Consider the following 16,530-nt stretch of genomic DNA (forward strand, 5'->3'; position numbering starts at 1 on the left):
AAACAATAATTGCATTATTCGAACCCGGCTCCTCTGTGTGACTGGGCAAATCACTTAACTTCTGTGAGCCTTAATGTTCTTATTTGTAAAACGAAAATGTCTAGCCGTCAGACCGTAGTAAAAATTAAACGAGAGAATTACCTAGGATACATTTTGACAAATAGCAATCACTGGGTAAGTGGCAGTTCTAATAAATAAGTGTTGGTTTTGTGTTTTCAGGACTGGCAATGGAAGGTTTAACACAATATTTGGTTTTCTCAGGTGGAGGAACCCGAGTTTGCTCAAGATTTCATCTAATGCCTTCTCCCCGAAGGCAGAATCCACTATCACCTATTGGAGAACTCTCAAAATCTCTACTCCATATTTCTCTCCTGAGTTCCAGATCTGTATATCCAAAAGCTTATTGGACATTTCTACCTGAATGTCCCCCAGTCACCTCAAATTTAACATGTCTAAAGCTAATTTCGTTTTTCTACACAGACGGTGAACTGCACCCCACAGCCAGCCCTTTGCCCAGGCCAGAAACCTGGAAGCCCTTCACTTCTGTTTCCCTCACTTCATATATCTGATTGTTATTAAATCCCTATCACATTATTTTTCCCCTGGACTGCTGCACTGGCTTTCTAACTGGTCTTACCTTCTCCCCAGTGCTGCTGTGGGAACATTTAAAGAGGTAGCTACCTACCCCATCATTAGGTTGTGAATTTTTTTTTTTAAATAAATTTATTTTGGGCTGTGTTGGGTCATCGTTGCTGGACGCTTGGGCATTATCTAGTTGTGGTGAATGGGGGCTACTCTTCGTTGCGGTGCGCGGGCTTCTCTTTGCAGTGGCTTCTCTTGTTGCCGAGCAGGCTCCGCGGCATGTGGGATCTTCCCGGACCAGGGCTCGAACCCGTGTCCCCTGCTTTGGCAGGTAGATTCTTAGCCACTGCGCCACCATGGAAGTCCACTATTTTTGAATGAATAAATGAAGCAGTTTGGGGTCTTCCCTGGTGGTCCAGGGGTTAAGAATCCGCCTTCCAATGCAGGGGACACGGGAGTAATCCTTGGTCGAGGAACTAGGATCCCACATGCCATGCGGCAACTAAGCCCGTGTGCCACAACTAGAGAGCCCACGTGCCACAACGAAAGATTCCGCAGGCTGCAACTAAGATCCTGCATGCCGCAGCTAAGACCCAATGCAGCCAAATAAATAAATATTTTAAAAATAATTTTAAAAATTTAAAAAGGGAGTTTTGTGCTGATTCTTGCGTGCAATAGCTCATTCCTTCCACCAGGGGTCAGCCTGGCCCAGCCTTTTCATCCTACTTAGTATGTGAGAAGAGAGGTTTCTATTCTTTTCAAGCCTGGGAGGAAAGGCCTGAAGGTGACATTTCCTTCAGTAAAGTCCTGCTCTGTCAATACTTTGCATTTTGGTAGTAATGAGAGAAGAGTTCCAGGACTGTTTCTGTAGGATTTCTCCCTCGGTTCCACTTGGTCCTGAGCTGAAGCAATCACTGCACATTCCTCACACTGTCACTTAGACACAACTCTATTACTTTATTCCCTGCTCAGGGTATAGTGTCTTACCTGTCATCGCTTGCATTATTTCACTTTAACAGACTGACTATCCATCTGATAAACTCACCCTCATTCTGATGATTTACCTGTCTCGTTGCTAATGAGCAAGTAATTAACTCTTTAACATTTCCATGCATAATAATTAGGAAGTGATAGAATTTTACCTGACAGAAGAAAGAGGAAGAGGCATTCAAGTTACAGGGAACAGCTTAGACTAAAGCACTGGGTTATGAAGCAGAGTGGGTGTTTGAGGAACAACAAGGAGCACAGTATTGCTGGAGTTTCATGCTAAGGAGATGAGGAGAGCAGTTAGAAAAGTTGAGGCTGGATGATGAAGAGTCATGTATGCCCTGATAAGAATGTCTTTCAGACATTCACGAGCTGTTGAAGGGAACACAGGGAAGTGACAAATTACAGGTACTTTTACAAACGTCAGGCTGGCAGCAACATGGAGAATGAATTGGAGGGGATGAGACTAGAAACTGTTAAGCAGGGTCCAAGGCCACTAGAGTTAGGTGGGACATGGTGTGGGTTCAGCTATCCAAGAGGTAGAACTGATAGAACTTTGGTGACTGTTAGATGGGAATGCGAGGATGGGGGAAGGAAAATTGATACATAGGTTTCTGACTTAATGAGGGGATACAGAAGGAAAAGCATGTTTGGATGGGGGAAAATAATTAGTTCAGTTTTGGACAGGCTGAATTTGTGGTCAGTGGGACACCCAAGTAGGTAAACCATTCCATAGATATATGGATATAAATTTCAAGGGAGGAGATGACTTAGATGAAGTCATCCAAGGAGAGGATGCAAACTAGAGTAATTAGGGAATAAACTGAAGGTGCAATCCAAGGGAATACCAGTATCTGAGATAACACATATAAAGTGCTTGGAACAGGACCTGACCCATAGTGAGCATTGGTCTGCCTGGCTTGGAGTTGTATCTGACTCCACAGGAAAGAAAGTAGTGAAGGAGGAAAGGACAGGATAGGCTAGTGTATTTACTCTTTATTTCTTGGATTACCCCATTTCTAACATGTGGGGGTCCTGGTCTTTTCCAAGTGCTATGAGTGGGAGAGGGATGATGCACTCAGAGCTTGGTGATTGTTCTGGGCTTTGCCAGGAGTCAGCAGTCAGCAAAGCATAACCAGAGAAAGAGAGAGAAGGGGGGCCATCAGGAGCTAGCCAAAGGGGCTGCTAGCTTGTGCTATGCTGCAGCCTTTGTCCTACTGAAACTGTCCACACAATGGAGTTGGGTTACATGCTGACCTGGCACTCTAAATATGGGGCTGGGATAGAGATTCCACATGGTAGAAGCAGAGATGGATGGTCACCCAGCCCCTCAGGACCATATTGCTGTTCAACCACATTGTAATTGTTAGAGAGGGTGGTCAATACTAAATAATCATAAATCATGTTTATATCTGTTTAATTCATGAATCAGTTCATTTATACTTTAAGGCAGCCAACTTGTTTATATTGCTTGGGCATATCTCATCTGATCTTCTTACAATCCTGTATGGTCAGTAAAGTAGATATTTTTATGGAACTCAAACTTGGGTTATTCTTTAGGTCCTGGTGTTACAGGCTGGCTAGGGAGTAGCTTCAGAAAGGTAGTGGGTAATCACATGGGACCCACTGTGGAGAAATGAAGCAAGACCAGTAGCTCTGCCTGAAGATTCCCTAAGCTTTATAGACTCACTTGATCCCTAGTAGTGTGGATTATGCTTCCTATGGCACCTCTATGGGACAGAAATCAGGCCTTCTTTATTGAAGAGGGGAGTAAACTTAGGATCACTAGCTCCAGGAATATAAATAGGTTGAAAGGCTGATGGTTAGTAACCAAGAGTTAACTCAATCAAGTGTAGAGCTAGATGAGACTCCAGGATGTTTACTACCACAAGCCAGTAAGACTTAAAATAACTCTGTAACTACCCCAAGTTTCTTACTTTACAAATCCCTTTTATCCATTTCTGCAGTTCCTAGTGGAAAAAACTTCAAAAATGTTTATATGTTTACTTAAGGCCAGAAGAGAGAAAGGTGGAGAATCTAGAAGTAAACTTCGTTGGCAATCCTTGAAAAGAGCCCCAAATACAAGAATAGAGTAGAGTGGTAGCAAAAAAGTGAACAAACTAGCCAGAAAAGAAGCCAAAGATGAACTAGGGTGTGTCCTGGGTGATCCCGAGTTCTGACCCCAAGAATCCCCTGCACTCCCAGGCAATTCCTCACAGGTGCTTTCCATTGCCCATTCCAGTGGCCCAAGCGCTCTTTCAGCATTGGTACCTTCTCACTGGTTGACTTTGTTTCTGGTGAGGGATGGGAACGGCCTTACCTCCCCTTCCCCGGAATTCTTTTCATTGTCTTACAGATCCACACATTAGCTTTCCTCTTTACCTCTCTGGCTCCTGAAACCCAGGTTCATAGAGATGATTAGGGAGTGAAAGAATGAGTCTCCTTTCACTGTGAGTACCTCTGGTTGACTGAAGCCATTATAAGCTCCAGCCCCTCACTCAGTGAGGCTGGGGTTGAAGGGCTAAGGAGGAAGAAAAGCTTGGTAGGAGAGAAAAACGCCGAGGTTGGGGAGAGTGGATGCCTAGGTGTGAGAATGTGTGAGTACAAATGTCGAAGGCTGCCTTGGAAAGGGCAGTGACTGGGGTTAGGGGTGGCAGGTTGAGGGATGAGGCTCCTCTGTATTGGCTGAAGGAAGGAGATGAGGGATGTTCCCTGACACAGGAGCAGAGCTCTCATCTCTCTGGCTGCCTCTTTCTCCAGTACCTGAAACAACTGTTCCTCATCTCCCAACTCCACCCACCTAGATCTAGAATAGCAGTCTCCAAACAGGAGCAGGACACCCAACAGAGACTCTAGACCAGGCTGGCAAAATGGTGACCTGGGAGGTCAGATTCCTGGAGAGAGGAGAAACCACCATCTTTTTCTATAGACTCCATCCTTCTCCTATTGAAGCCAAGACATTTCCTCTTCTCTGCCATTAAATTCCAGTCCAGGGACTTCTCTGGTGGTCCAGTGGCAAAGAATCCGCCTTCCAATGCAGGGGACACTTGTTCGATCCCTGGTTGGGAAACTAAGATCCCACATGCCGAAGGGCAACTAAGTCCGTGCCACAACTACTGAGCTCGCAAGCCTCAGCAAGTGAGCCCACGTGCCGCAAACTACAGAGCCCATGGGCCCTGGAGCCCGCATGCCACAACTAGAGAGAAGCCCACGCGACACAACAAAAGATCCCTCATGCTGCAATGAAGATCCTGCGTGCCACAACTAAGACCCAACGCAACCAAGAAAATAAAGTAAATAAATAAATATAAAAATATTTTGCCTCAGAATTTTAAAAAATAGTAAAACAAGAAATAAAATAAATCCCAGTCCAACCAAGGGGGCCTTATTCTCTGATCACTTCCTTATTCTGTCTCTTAGTCCTTCTTCCTTCCTTTCACAACAGGAGGTTGGGGGTCAGTAGGTACAGAATGAAGAGGCTGAGGCCTGGTTGGGAGAGTTTGTTAAAGGGGATGGGGACAGAGAGAGGTTAAGGAGGAGAGGGGTGGGAGAACAGTGGGGAGAAGACAGCATGATCTTGCCGCCTTCCCTTCTCCTTCCTCTCCCGCAAGACCTACAGAGCCGGCGATTTTGGAGAGAGGTATTGGCTGAAGGCCTGGATACCCTGATCTTTATGGGGTTTGTCCTTAGGGCATCATGCCCCAGTGGGAGCTCCGTGTCAGGCACAGTCTCTCACCCCCTGCCTGGAGGGCTGGTAATGGTGAGCCTGGCACAGGTTTTTGATGAGGTCAGTGGGGCCCAGACAAATCCGGCCCTGCCACTGGCACTGTTCTGGGCCCAATGGCTTGACCCTTTCCAGCGGGTATCCTATGTTCTGGCCCAGACACAGCAGCCATCCTGGCCTCAGTCCTCCTCTACCTGGTACTACCATGGGTGACTGCAGCTTAGCTGGTCTCTCAGGTAAGCAGCAGCCCCTCTCCCTGAGTAGGACGACATTAGGTAGTTAAGGAGGGTGGACGGCTAGGACTTTACAGAATGAACAAAAGAGGGGGCAGCCCTGCTCTGTGCATCCTCTCATTAAGCCACTCAATACGATGCAATAGGCCAATGAGTCAGGCTCAGCAGCTCAGGAATTTGGGTGACTTGCTGCAGATTCTGCTCAAAGCTGCCTTTGTGGATAGATGGTGGGAGCTGTGGGCCAGTGGGAGGGATGTATGTGTCCTCCACCCCTGGTCTTAGCATCTCTGGTCCCTTCCAGATGAGCAAGAGGAACTATATAGGCCAGGGCCAGGGCATGAAGTTCTTCTCCACTTTCCAGTTTGCTGTGGCTCACCAGCAGGTGGACCAGGTAGGCTGGCAGTGGGTTTCTCAGTGACTTCTGGAGTACTGGCATAGATAACCCCACCCATACCAAGCAGCAGTCTTGGGGAAGGCTGGGTTCCATTCCTCAAGGGAGACACAGCTTTTTTTTTTTTTTTTTCCTTCAGGAGGCTAGGCTAATAGAAAACATTGTGTATGCTAATTACATGTAAAGATATGCAAAAATTCATGTGAGCTTTTGAGAGCTCATCCCTAGTTTGAAAGTTTGGCATTCAGCTAAGTAGGGAGGCTGATGTGAAAGGAAATAGGCTGGGGTTCAGTTCTCCGTGGGGTTCTTATCAACATCTGATAAAGAGTAAAGGGGACAGGCTTCCCTGGTGACGCAGTGGTTAAGAATCTGCCTGCCAATGCAGGGGACAGAGGTTTGAGCCCTGGTCTGGGAAGATGCCACATGCCACGGAGCAACTAAGCCCGTGCGCCACAACTACAGAGCCTGTGCTCTAGAGCCCGTGAGCCACAACTATGGAGCACACGTGCCACAACTACTGAGCCTGGGCGCCTAGAGAAGCTCCGCAACAAGAGAAGCCACCGCAATGAGAAGCCCGCGCACCGTAACAAAGAGTAGCACCCGCTCGCAGCAACTAGAGAAAGGCCGTTGCACAGCAACGAAGACCTGACACAGCCAAAATTAATTAATTAATTTTTAAAAAGAGTGAAGGAGAGAGGTTGGTAGCTCCAAATAAGGAAACTTAACCATTTTATTTGGTGTCTACAAGGGCACCAAATTAGCTGCTCTTTGCCCTTCTATTCCTTACTATAAGAGGCTATAGGGTTAATGGTTCCTGTTGATAAAACCCTCATCAAATGGCTCCAATTAATTAAGTGCTTTGTTCTGTGCCAGGCACCATCCTGGGCTTGTACCTACATTACCTTATTTGATCCAGAGAAAACTGAGGCTCAGAGAGCTTACATTAATTTATTCAACAAATACTTATTTACTGCATACTGTGTGTCAAGCATGGGGTTTGCATGCAAATCGACAAGTCCCTGCCCTCCTGGAGTTTGTATCTAGTGGGGTAACTTCCCCACCTAGAAAGTGGTAAAGCCAGGATTTTTGTTGTTACTGCTATTCTTTATGGATTTCAACTGCACAGAATAGTCCTTTGTTCATGACATCCCCTTCTCAATAGCCTATATGTGACTCCCAATTCCAGTGTTTCACACGGGAACAGCTTGTGATCTCTGTGACTTGCCACAATGTGGAGATGGTGGAGCCTATCAGTGTGTCCCATTCAGCCTTTTCCGCCACCACACAGCCCCCATCTCTAGATCCCAAGTCCCTCACTAAGCCTGTCCACAACTGAACCTCTTTCCCCAAGCTTTTCTTCCTCATCTTGTCCTTTCCTCTCTCCTTGACCAGCCTGCTTCCCCATATACCCACACCCCCAGACCTTTCCCTAGGCATAGAGGTTTAGGACTCCAGTGTCCTGATCACAGCCAGTTTAGGAGGAATTAGACACTCCCATTGCTTCATAGGCATGACTCAGTTTCCTTCCTCTCAGTACTTCCTGCTACGATCTTAGAGTTAGGAAAGATGAAGTACAAACTGAGTCTGAGATTTAACTACTCACCCCTTTTCCCCTCCCCAGCTCCCCAACCCCACTCTCAGCCTATCCATGGAAGATAGCATTTTCCTGCTCTCTATCTCTGTGGTTTAAAAGGCCAGCCTGGGAAGTCCCTGGTGGTCCAGTCCAGTGGTTAGGATTCCAAGCTTCCACTGCAGGGGGCACAGGTTCAATGCCTGGTCTGGGAACTAAGACCCTGCAAGCTGTGCGGTGTGGCAAAAAATAAATGGATAGATAGATAGATAATAAAAATAAAAGGCCAGGCTGAGGGTTTGGAAAGGGAGGTGCTGGCATGGGTTAGGGGGAGGGAACCCGGGCTCAGAGAAAGCCAGACGCAGCAGAACTATTCTGTCCCAGAGCTGCAGGGTCCACAGATTCCAGCCCAAACCAGCCAATGGGAGAAGGCCCTCTAATCCCAGAGAACTAAAGGATTCTCTTCAACTATCCAACTTCCCTGCTGGACCCCACTCTTGATCCCCACCCCCACCCTTACCCCGGCTTGTTCAGAGGAACCTGGAGGCCCCCAGGAGCAGTCAAATACTCCATGAAGTGAACTCAGCTGCACTAACCTCCCAAGCAGAGTTGAGGAATGTTCTAATATAGATGTCAGTCAGGACTATGAACCCCAACTTTGACTTGAGAAAGACAGATTCCTCCAGTTCCCCTGTTCTTAGTCCTTTTCTCTCAGAGCCTGACATGAGCCCTGACCCTATCCCCACCCTCACACCCATGGCTGTGCTCATCTCCCAATTGAGGAGGGAGGGGAAAATGCAGCAGCTTTATCCGATGCACAAGAGTGGTTCCAGCCCTCTGCAGCTGTGAAGGGGTTAAGAGGCTGGGCCAGCCACCTCAGCCTGCCCCTCCCAGGGATTAGAAGTCCTCTATAAAGGGGGCTGTCCATCCAGATCAGGCCAGGGGGGTATCAGGGACCCAGGCATTGTGCCTATCCCCCGTGCCATGTGGGAACTGCGGTCAGCCTCCTTCTGGAGGGCCATATCTGCTGAGTTCTTTGCCACCCTCTTCTATGTCTTCTTCGGGCTAGGGGCCTCACTGCGTTGGGCCCCTGGACCACTGCATATCTTGCAGGTGGCTTTGGCCTTTGGCCTGGCCCTGGCTACACTGGTGCAGGCTGTGGGCCACATCAGTGGAGCCCATGTCAATCCTGCAGTCACTTTCGCCTTCCTTGTGGGCTCCCAGATGTCCCTGCTCCGTGCCTTCTGCTACATGGCAGCCCAACTCCTGGGAGCCGTGGCTGGGGCTGCCGTGCTGTACAGTGTTACCCCGACTGCCGTCCGAGGAAACCTAGCACTTAACACGGTAATGGTTGGCTGAGTGGGGCTGGGGGAACCTGGTGCCCTGACTTCCTTCCTGAAGTGCAGGTAGATCAGTTCCCCAGGGGTCTGGGACAGAGTGTGTGTGTGTGTGTGTGTGTGTGTGTGTGTGTGTGTGTGTGTGTTCAGGGTGGGGAGGATCACAGGTGCTGTGGAGGGATAAGGAAGTCATAGAGCCCTGGACCTGAGTTCAGGTCCCAGCTTTTCTTCCAACTCCTGCAGGTTCTTGAAGAAACTTATTTTACCTTATGGGGCCTCAGTTTCCTCATCCATATTAGTGGGTGCATTTATTTCTACTATGAAGGAGTATTATTAGGAGAAATTAAGGAGCAAATACAATTACTATGAAAGAGGTTGTATTATCCTTCCTCTCTACGGAATGGATGCCGTAAGGGGGTTCCTGCCGGGGAAGCCTTGAGTAGGTAAGGCTGTGGCAGCCCTAATGCACTGCCCCCCTTCTTCTTCCTTTGCCCAGTTGCACCCTGGGGTGAGTGTGGGCCAGGCCACCATAGTGGAGATCTTCCTGACGCTCCAGTTCGTGCTCTGCATCTTTGCCACATACGACGAGAGGCGGAATGGCCGCCTGGGCTCCGTGGCCCTGGCCGTTGGCTTCTCCCTCACCCTGGGGCACCTCTTTGGGGTAAGCAGGAGAGGGGAGCAACTTCTTGTTTAAGGATTCCCGGTCCCCCAAGCCTTTGTTGACTTTTAAGCATTCTTCCTGCCCACACCAAGGATCAAACCCATGCCCCTGCATTGAGAGCGCGGAGTCTTAACCACTGGACTGCCAGGGAAGTCCCTATTCTCCTCTCTTGTGATGGCTTTATCTAGTCCTTCTTGACCCCAAGGTGGAAAGGCATGCATCATGGGTAGATGTGGGTTTTGCTGGGGGATCCATAGTCTGTCCCCAGATGGGGCATTAGTGACTTCACCCCACTGTGGGACTTCCATGCAGGTTGTTCTCCCCTACTTGCTGCTGGCTGGAGGCAAGTTGCCAACCCTTGGTGGGCAGGTGGGTGGTGGGAGAGAAGCCGGGGTGGAGTGGGTGGGAAGTGTCTCAGTTACAACTGTGTCTTTTGCAGATGTATTATACTGGTGCAGGCATGAACCCTGCCCGCTCCTTTGCTCCTGCCATTCTTACCAGAAACTTCACCAACCACTGGGTGAGTGAGAGGAGAAGGGCAAGATCCTGAGGCCCTCCTGCATGGGTGTGGACTGCAGGTTCCCAGGTTTGGTTCCTGCTTTCCATCTGGATGTGTTGACTGCTCTACCAACACTCAGCTAAGGGGGCTGCACAGAGTTTGCATGCCTGTGTGAGCAGGATTCATTATTTTGCTAGAAAGATAGGCTCTTGTTCATATTGTTCCTTCACTAGTTAGTTAGGGATTTTTACTAAGTATTCACTGGATTCCAAACTAGGAGCTAAGAGGACAGAATACTGATCAGGCAGACAGAAGCTTCTACTCTCAGAGACCAGGATATGTATGAGCACAAATGGGCCTGGGCTTCATCCCAGTTCTAGCACTTTATTAGCTTCATGTGTGACCATGACAAATAACTCAATCATTCTGCATCTCAGTTTCCTTAACTACAAAATGGGATGTTATGAGAAATAAATGTGAAAATTATATGTGTGAAATATTTAGCACAGAATCTGATATGGAATAAGTCCTCAATAAAAATTGGCTATTTTTGTGTTGTTTGGCCATATACCAGCTAAACGTATGAAAATAATTCAAAAAATTTTTCAGAGTTGTACACCCATTTTCATGGCAGCATTATTTACAGGAGCCAAAATGTGGAAGCAATCCACGTGTCCCTCACAGATGAATGGATAAACAAAATGTAGTATATACATACAATAAAATAGTATTCAGCCTTCAAAAAGAAGCAAATTCTATACAAGCTATATACAACATGGAGGAACCTTCAGGACATTATGCTCAGTGAAATAATCCAATCAGAAAAAGACACACATATTGGGGACTTCCCTGGTGGCGCAGTGGTTAAGAATCTGCCTGCCAATGCAGGGAACACGGATTCGAGCCCTGGTCCGGGAAGATCCCACATGCCGCGGAGCAACTAAGCCATACGCCACAACTGCTGAGCCTGCGCTCTAGAGCCTGTGAGCCACAACTACTGAAGCCCATGCGCCGAGAGCCCATACTCCACAACAAGAGAAGCCACCACGATGAGAAGCCCACACACCGCAATGAAGAATAGCCCCCGCTCTCTGCAACTAGAGAGGTCCCACAAGTTCTGCAACTAGAGAAAGCCCACAGGCAGCAAAAGACCCAGAAGCAACCAAAAACAAGAAAAAAGAAAAGAAAAAGACACATATTATATAATTCTACCTATACAAGGTATTTAGAGTAGTCAAATTTATTGAAACAAAGCAAAATGGTAGGTAACAGGGGCTGGGGAGAGGGGGAAATGGGGAGTTGTTTAATAGGTATAGAATTTCAGTTTTGCAAGATGAAAAAGTTCTGGAGATGGGCTGCACAAGAACACATATATACTTAACACTACTGAACTGTACAGTTAGAAATGGTTAAGATGGTAAATTTCATGTTATGTGTATTTTACCACAATTAAAAAGAAATTTTCAAAGCAATATGGAAACTAGTACAAACTTATAGCAAAAAATAGAATATACACGTGCTAAGAATGTGTGGGATAAAGGTATAATTTAATGAGTCGGAAAAGAAATGGTAAGTTCTGTGGTGCAGGCAGTGCAGGAGTCTAAAGTTTTAAAATAAACAAACACTGATTTCTACTTAAATAGTGCCCAGCTGTAATTGCCAAGTGCAGGATGTGTGTTTTACAACAATGGGGTTGGAAACAGAGCAGCCTTGCTCTTGGTCCCCTCCCCAAACCTGATTATTCCTTTCCTCTTCCTGCAGGTGTACTGGGTGGGCCCAATCATTGGAGCAGGCCTGGGCAGTCTCCTTTATGACTTTCTCCTCTTCCCCCGGCTCAAGAGTGTTTCTGAGAGACTGTCTATTCTCAAGGGTGCCAGGCCCAGTGACTCCAATGGACAACCAGAGGGCACAGGGGAACCTGTTGAACTGAAGACCCAGGCCCTGTAAAAGCTCCAGCTGAATAGAGGGAATAGGAAGCTTCTGGGTTTACATGGAGGGGCTGAGCCATTCCCTGGATAAAGAAAGAGACTGTGGGGAGGGGCATGTACTTCTTTATTTTTAAATTTATGTGTGTGTTTTATTTTTTTGCCTTTTGCCGTGTGAAATCTTTCAAGTTGCATTCATGAGCTGTTTGGTGCAAACTTCCCTTCCTCCCCATCCCACCTCTCTTCGCCGCTGTGTGTGCATGATTGTGCGTATGACTGTGAGTGAATGTGACCGTGTCTGAGTTTTGGGGCATGGCACGAGAGGTAGGGAAGGGAAAAGAGGTGTCACCCTATACCTTCCTCTCCCAACCCAGTGTGGTAAGTACAGGGAACCAAGACCTTAAGTTTCTGGCCTTTACCCTGCTGCCGGTCAAGTGTATGGCTCTAGGTTTCTGAGGGAGCAGGGAAACAGTTAGTTACTCCTCAGAGGAGGCAGATGGAGAGAAGTGGAGGAGATGAGGCATTCCAAGAGTTGGTAGAAGCAGCTGGGCATGGTGGACGAAATGGAGGTATCAGCCCCAGATCAGGATGCCAAAAAGTTTTGGAGTAGTTAACCCGAGGGTGTAGCCTACTTATCTCAGAAATGCTTGCCCCAGGGACTTGGGTGGGGAAGTAGCTCTGAGAAAAGTGAACACTGGGGTTTAAATCCACATCAACCTATCTACATCCACTGGCTGGGTTTTGCGTGCATTCTGGCATGATGGATCTGTGTGGAGGCCCTGGGCCACTGAGCTCCCAACCTAAGCAAAAGGTGGGTGAGCCTAGAATCTAGAAAAATTAAGTAGCTTAACTCTTCTGCCTGACACACCCGCAATGTGGCCTCCAAGCAGGTGGTACTTAAGCCCAGAAGAGCTCCCTAACGCCAAAACAGGAAACCTGATGCCTGGAGCAAATGCAGAGGTAGGAGTGGGGGACGTAGGAGGAAAAGGATTTGACCCTCAGTTTTAATTTAGAGCAGCCCAAAACACTCTTCAAATGGCATCCTTCTGTTTTTATCACTAGTTCTATAGTCTTATTTTCCATTTTTGTGTGTGTCTTTTCATTTTTCTCTCATCTATCTGTCCTTTCATCTTCAGCAAATCTAACCCTTTACATGTCCCAGAAATTGATTCCTTCCATTCAAATTTTAATTATTCACAAGATATTATTTGTTTGATCCCTATTTTCTTTTGTTGTTGGGAAAATACACTCATCTCAACAGAAGCCAGAGGAGACCCTGACCTGACGATGAATACTTGTGTTGACCTCTTCCTTTTAGGAGCCTCCTGCGTATTGCGCAAGCTTTAAACCTATACCTATAGTGAGACAGACACCCCAGCCCCGCAAAAGACCACTCTTCCACGTAGCTGAGCTCTCCATTTCCTCACAAATAAAGCCTAACTTTTCTAACTAACCTTGTTAAGACTTTGGAATAATCCACTTGACTAGGTGCAGGGGAAGAATGTTTGTAAATTCACCTCTAATCGGACTTAGATCCCAACTATCTTAAGTCAGCAGGAAATCCATTGTGCTGTGATTTGGGACTCAATATAAGGGATCGACTCAGATAAAAGAATACTTGTACTCGCTTCCCTTTTCCTTACTTCATCACCAACTCCCCCGCCCGCTCGGGGTCACATGGACCAGCCCCGCTCTCCCCGCCCAGCTCCCCACGTAGGGGGGGTGTGGTTCGGCCCAGCCGAGTGGCGGGAAATGCGGCGGCTGCTGCTGGCTCCGCGGGGACCCTGAGGACCGGCGGGGAGTGGGTGAGTGTCTGGGCAAGAGGGCTCTAAGCGGACTGCGTCCCTTCGAAGCCGCGGGGGCTCTTCTGGGAGGCGCGGAGTTCCCTTTCCCGTCACCCGGTTTAAAGGCAGGGGGCGGGGCGCGCGCTTTAGGTGCGCACGCGTCCCCACCCAGTGTCTTGTGTGGGAGCCGCAGCATTTCCACCTCTCCTGGGACGTCCCCTCGTTTTCCCGACGCCATTCTACACAGATAGGTCCTCGCGCAGCGGTGCGGCTGTGATGGGAAAGGGCTTGAAACCCTTATAATAAGACAGAAGCTTCCCGGGCATTTCCACTTCGGAATTTTCCATCCAGTTCAGACCCGAAAAAAATAGGTGTCCAGCTTGGTGGTCATTAGGAGCTGGGATTCACTGGTCGCTTGACTTAAATCTTGAGTTTTTATAAAATGGATTTCTCATTCTCTTCCCTCCTTTCCCTCGGGTAGAAGGCTTAAGGAGGATACAGCCTCTGCTTGGATTTGTTAGCCGGACCATCAGCCGTTAATTAAGCTCCTTCCCTTGAGTCTCTCAATTCTTGGACCTTCGTGCTGCCACTACATAATTACCGTTTTAAAAAGTCAATCTGGTCATTTCAGATTAAATTTAAAACTCCTCTTTGGCCTCCCACGGTCAAGTTTATATCCTTAGGTGGGTGTCCATGGCCTTTGGCAGTCTGACTCTGATCCTCTCAGCTGATTTTCTAAAGCTCCCTATCATTTTTTTCTATCTCATGCACTTGACTCCCAAACCTATGGAAAGGGTGTGTCTGCATTGTGCTCTTTCATGCTTTGGTACCTGTGCTCCTGCTGTTCCCTCGACTTGAAGTTCTTGCAGGAAATCCATCTCTGCCAGGTGAAGTTCTCTTTCAGGAGCTCAGTTGTCCCGCTGAAAACCTCTATTTCCAGCCCTCCTGGGCCAAAGTAGTCACTTCTTCCTCTGTGTCCCTGAAGTATTTTACCTCCCTCTATTATCAGTGGCACTTATACAACTGAGTAAAAGGTTACTGAGCTCCTAACATGTACTGTGCCGTGTGCTCAGTACCAGGTGGACAAGATGAATAGAACAGAGTTCCTGCCCTTAAGGAACTGGAAGGAAGAACACATGTAAATGAGTCCTCTGCAGTTACAGGGTGACAAAGAAGTCTGCCCTGGCTTCCTTACTCCTCTCGCTCAGAACTCTCTTGAGTAAGTTTATCTACTTTCACAACTTGACACACCACCTTACGTCCTGATGCCTCCAAATCTCCAGCCTCATCCTCTCCTCCCTCAACTTCGAAACTTGTCTACTTCAGCTTAGAAAGCATGTGTTGAACACTTACGATACCTGCTGTGGCCCGGGTTCAAGCTCTGGTTGGAGAACTGACCTCCCCCAAGCTGTGTGGCAGGGCCACCAAAAGGAGAAAAAGATGCAAGCCTGAGGAGCATCATCTCTTAAGGAGGAGTGCAGGAGCAGCCAATATGAGGTCAAGGAAAGGTGTTTGTTTGGTTTTGGGGGTTTTTCCCACCCCCTAAGATGGCGGAGCTTTGAGCAACTCATAACATGGGAATGGAGCCAGTATAAAGAGAAAATTGGAAACAAATGAGGAATGAGGAAGAAGCAACTGAGGGACGAGAAGTAATTGATCATTCACAAATGGAGGGCTTAGATTCATTTGAAATATGTATGTTTTTAGGCTTGGGTGGAGAGAAATGAGATACTTCGTTTCTGATGATCTCAGTTGTTCTGAGAGGAAGGGACCTGAGACACCAGCTGAGAAGTGTGGGAAGTAGTGGAGTAAAGGAGCTTGAGGGTAACGGTGAAAGTTAGAAACAGCTGTTCCTTGGGAAGGAGAAGAGGGACAGGACCAGGAACACAAAGGATTTGCTGGGCCAGGCTGAGGACCTGTTCAGGTTGGAGACCACATTTGTTGTGTATCATTTTGCAGGGTTGTTTGGTTTCCTCTAGCAAATCTGAGTCTAGATTTGAATCCAGGAGTCTAGAAAGCAAATGGTTGCATTGATCTGAGGTTGGGATCTTTTGCAGAGTGAATGCAGTAAAAGGAAAAAAGATTGAGACCTTACAGAGAGTGATATGTTTAGTGATACACCAGTAGGATATGTGCTCCTGCTTGTGCGACCCCAGTTTGATCGTTTTGTTTTTCAGCTCAGAAATCTTCAGTTAGTCCCAGGCTTATGTTCTAAATCCTTGAATTGATAGACAAAGACCAAGTTTTCCTATAAAGCTGGTTCCAACCCTCTTTTCCATTTTTTTCCTGTTAAGACTCCTCTATTCATAGTGGCTCCCTCTCTGGTTTTACTCTGGCAAATTCTCTGCTGAAGTTCCCCTCCTCCTCTCAGCTGCCTCAATTCTATGCAGCCTTCACAGGCCCAGTTCTAATCACACTTTCTCTGACAAAACCTCCTTGGCCACTTTAACCTGAAAAGAGCCCTAGTTTTTCATAATTTTTTTTTAATATCACTTAGAGCTAGTACTGACTTTCTTTTACATTGTTTCTTCTATATTAGGTGGGTTTTATTTCTGCAACTAAATTCCTTAAATTTCTTTAGCACTGCAGCCACTGCACCTGCACAGCACTGTCTTTTGCCTAGGAGGATTTTCGTAAGCACTTAGTGACTGACTATAGAGTCCAATAGATGGAGAGGAAATTAATATTTTGAGAATTCTTTGTGCTTAACACTCAGTATAAGTGTTTGATATCAGAGCTTCTCAAACTTTTGTGGTGAACAACCAGTGTTTTTTTCCCCCCCAGGCTGTTGCAGGCCAGTACTTTTCTTTCTTTCTTTTTTTTCTAGCTTTATTGTG

The 16,530-nt window shown here is 47.2% G+C and overlaps 1 protein-coding gene across 1 annotated transcript; it reads left to right on the top strand.

Moving 5' to 3' along the window:
- The first annotated feature begins 8,428 nt into the window (after window positions 1-8,428).
- On the top strand, window positions 8,429-12,106 carry MIP (major intrinsic protein of lens fiber). Its single transcript, XM_065887000.1, has 4 exons — window positions 8,429-8,831; window positions 9,321-9,485; window positions 9,925-10,005; window positions 11,746-12,106. The coding sequence occupies exons 1-4, from the start codon at window positions 8,472-8,474 to the stop codon at window positions 11,929-11,931; spliced, it is 792 nt and encodes a 263-aa protein (XP_065743072.1). The 5' UTR covers window positions 8,429-8,471; the 3' UTR covers window positions 11,932-12,106.
- Window positions 12,107-16,530: the final 4,424 nt, after the last annotated feature.

This window comes from Phocoena phocoena, chromosome 11, assembly GCF_963924675.1.
Source record: "Phocoena phocoena chromosome 11, mPhoPho1.1, whole genome shotgun sequence".
In the NCBI taxonomy this organism is placed as follows: domain Eukaryota; kingdom Metazoa; phylum Chordata; class Mammalia; order Artiodactyla; family Phocoenidae; genus Phocoena; species Phocoena phocoena.

Bases quoted from the DNA above. Each gene is read 5' to 3' on its own strand.
- MIP (XM_065887000.1), top strand. From the start codon at position 8,472: ATGTGGGAACTGCGGTCAGCCTCCTTCTGGAGGGCCATATCTGCTGAG. The intron at 8,832-9,320 runs GTAATGGTTGGC...TCCTTTGCCCAG, and splicing joins GAAACCTAGCACTTAACACG to TTGCACCCTGGGGTGAGTGT. The intron at 9,486-9,924 runs GTAAGCAGGAGA...TGTCTTTTGCAG, and splicing joins CCCTGGGGCACCTCTTTGGG to ATGTATTATACTGGTGCAGG.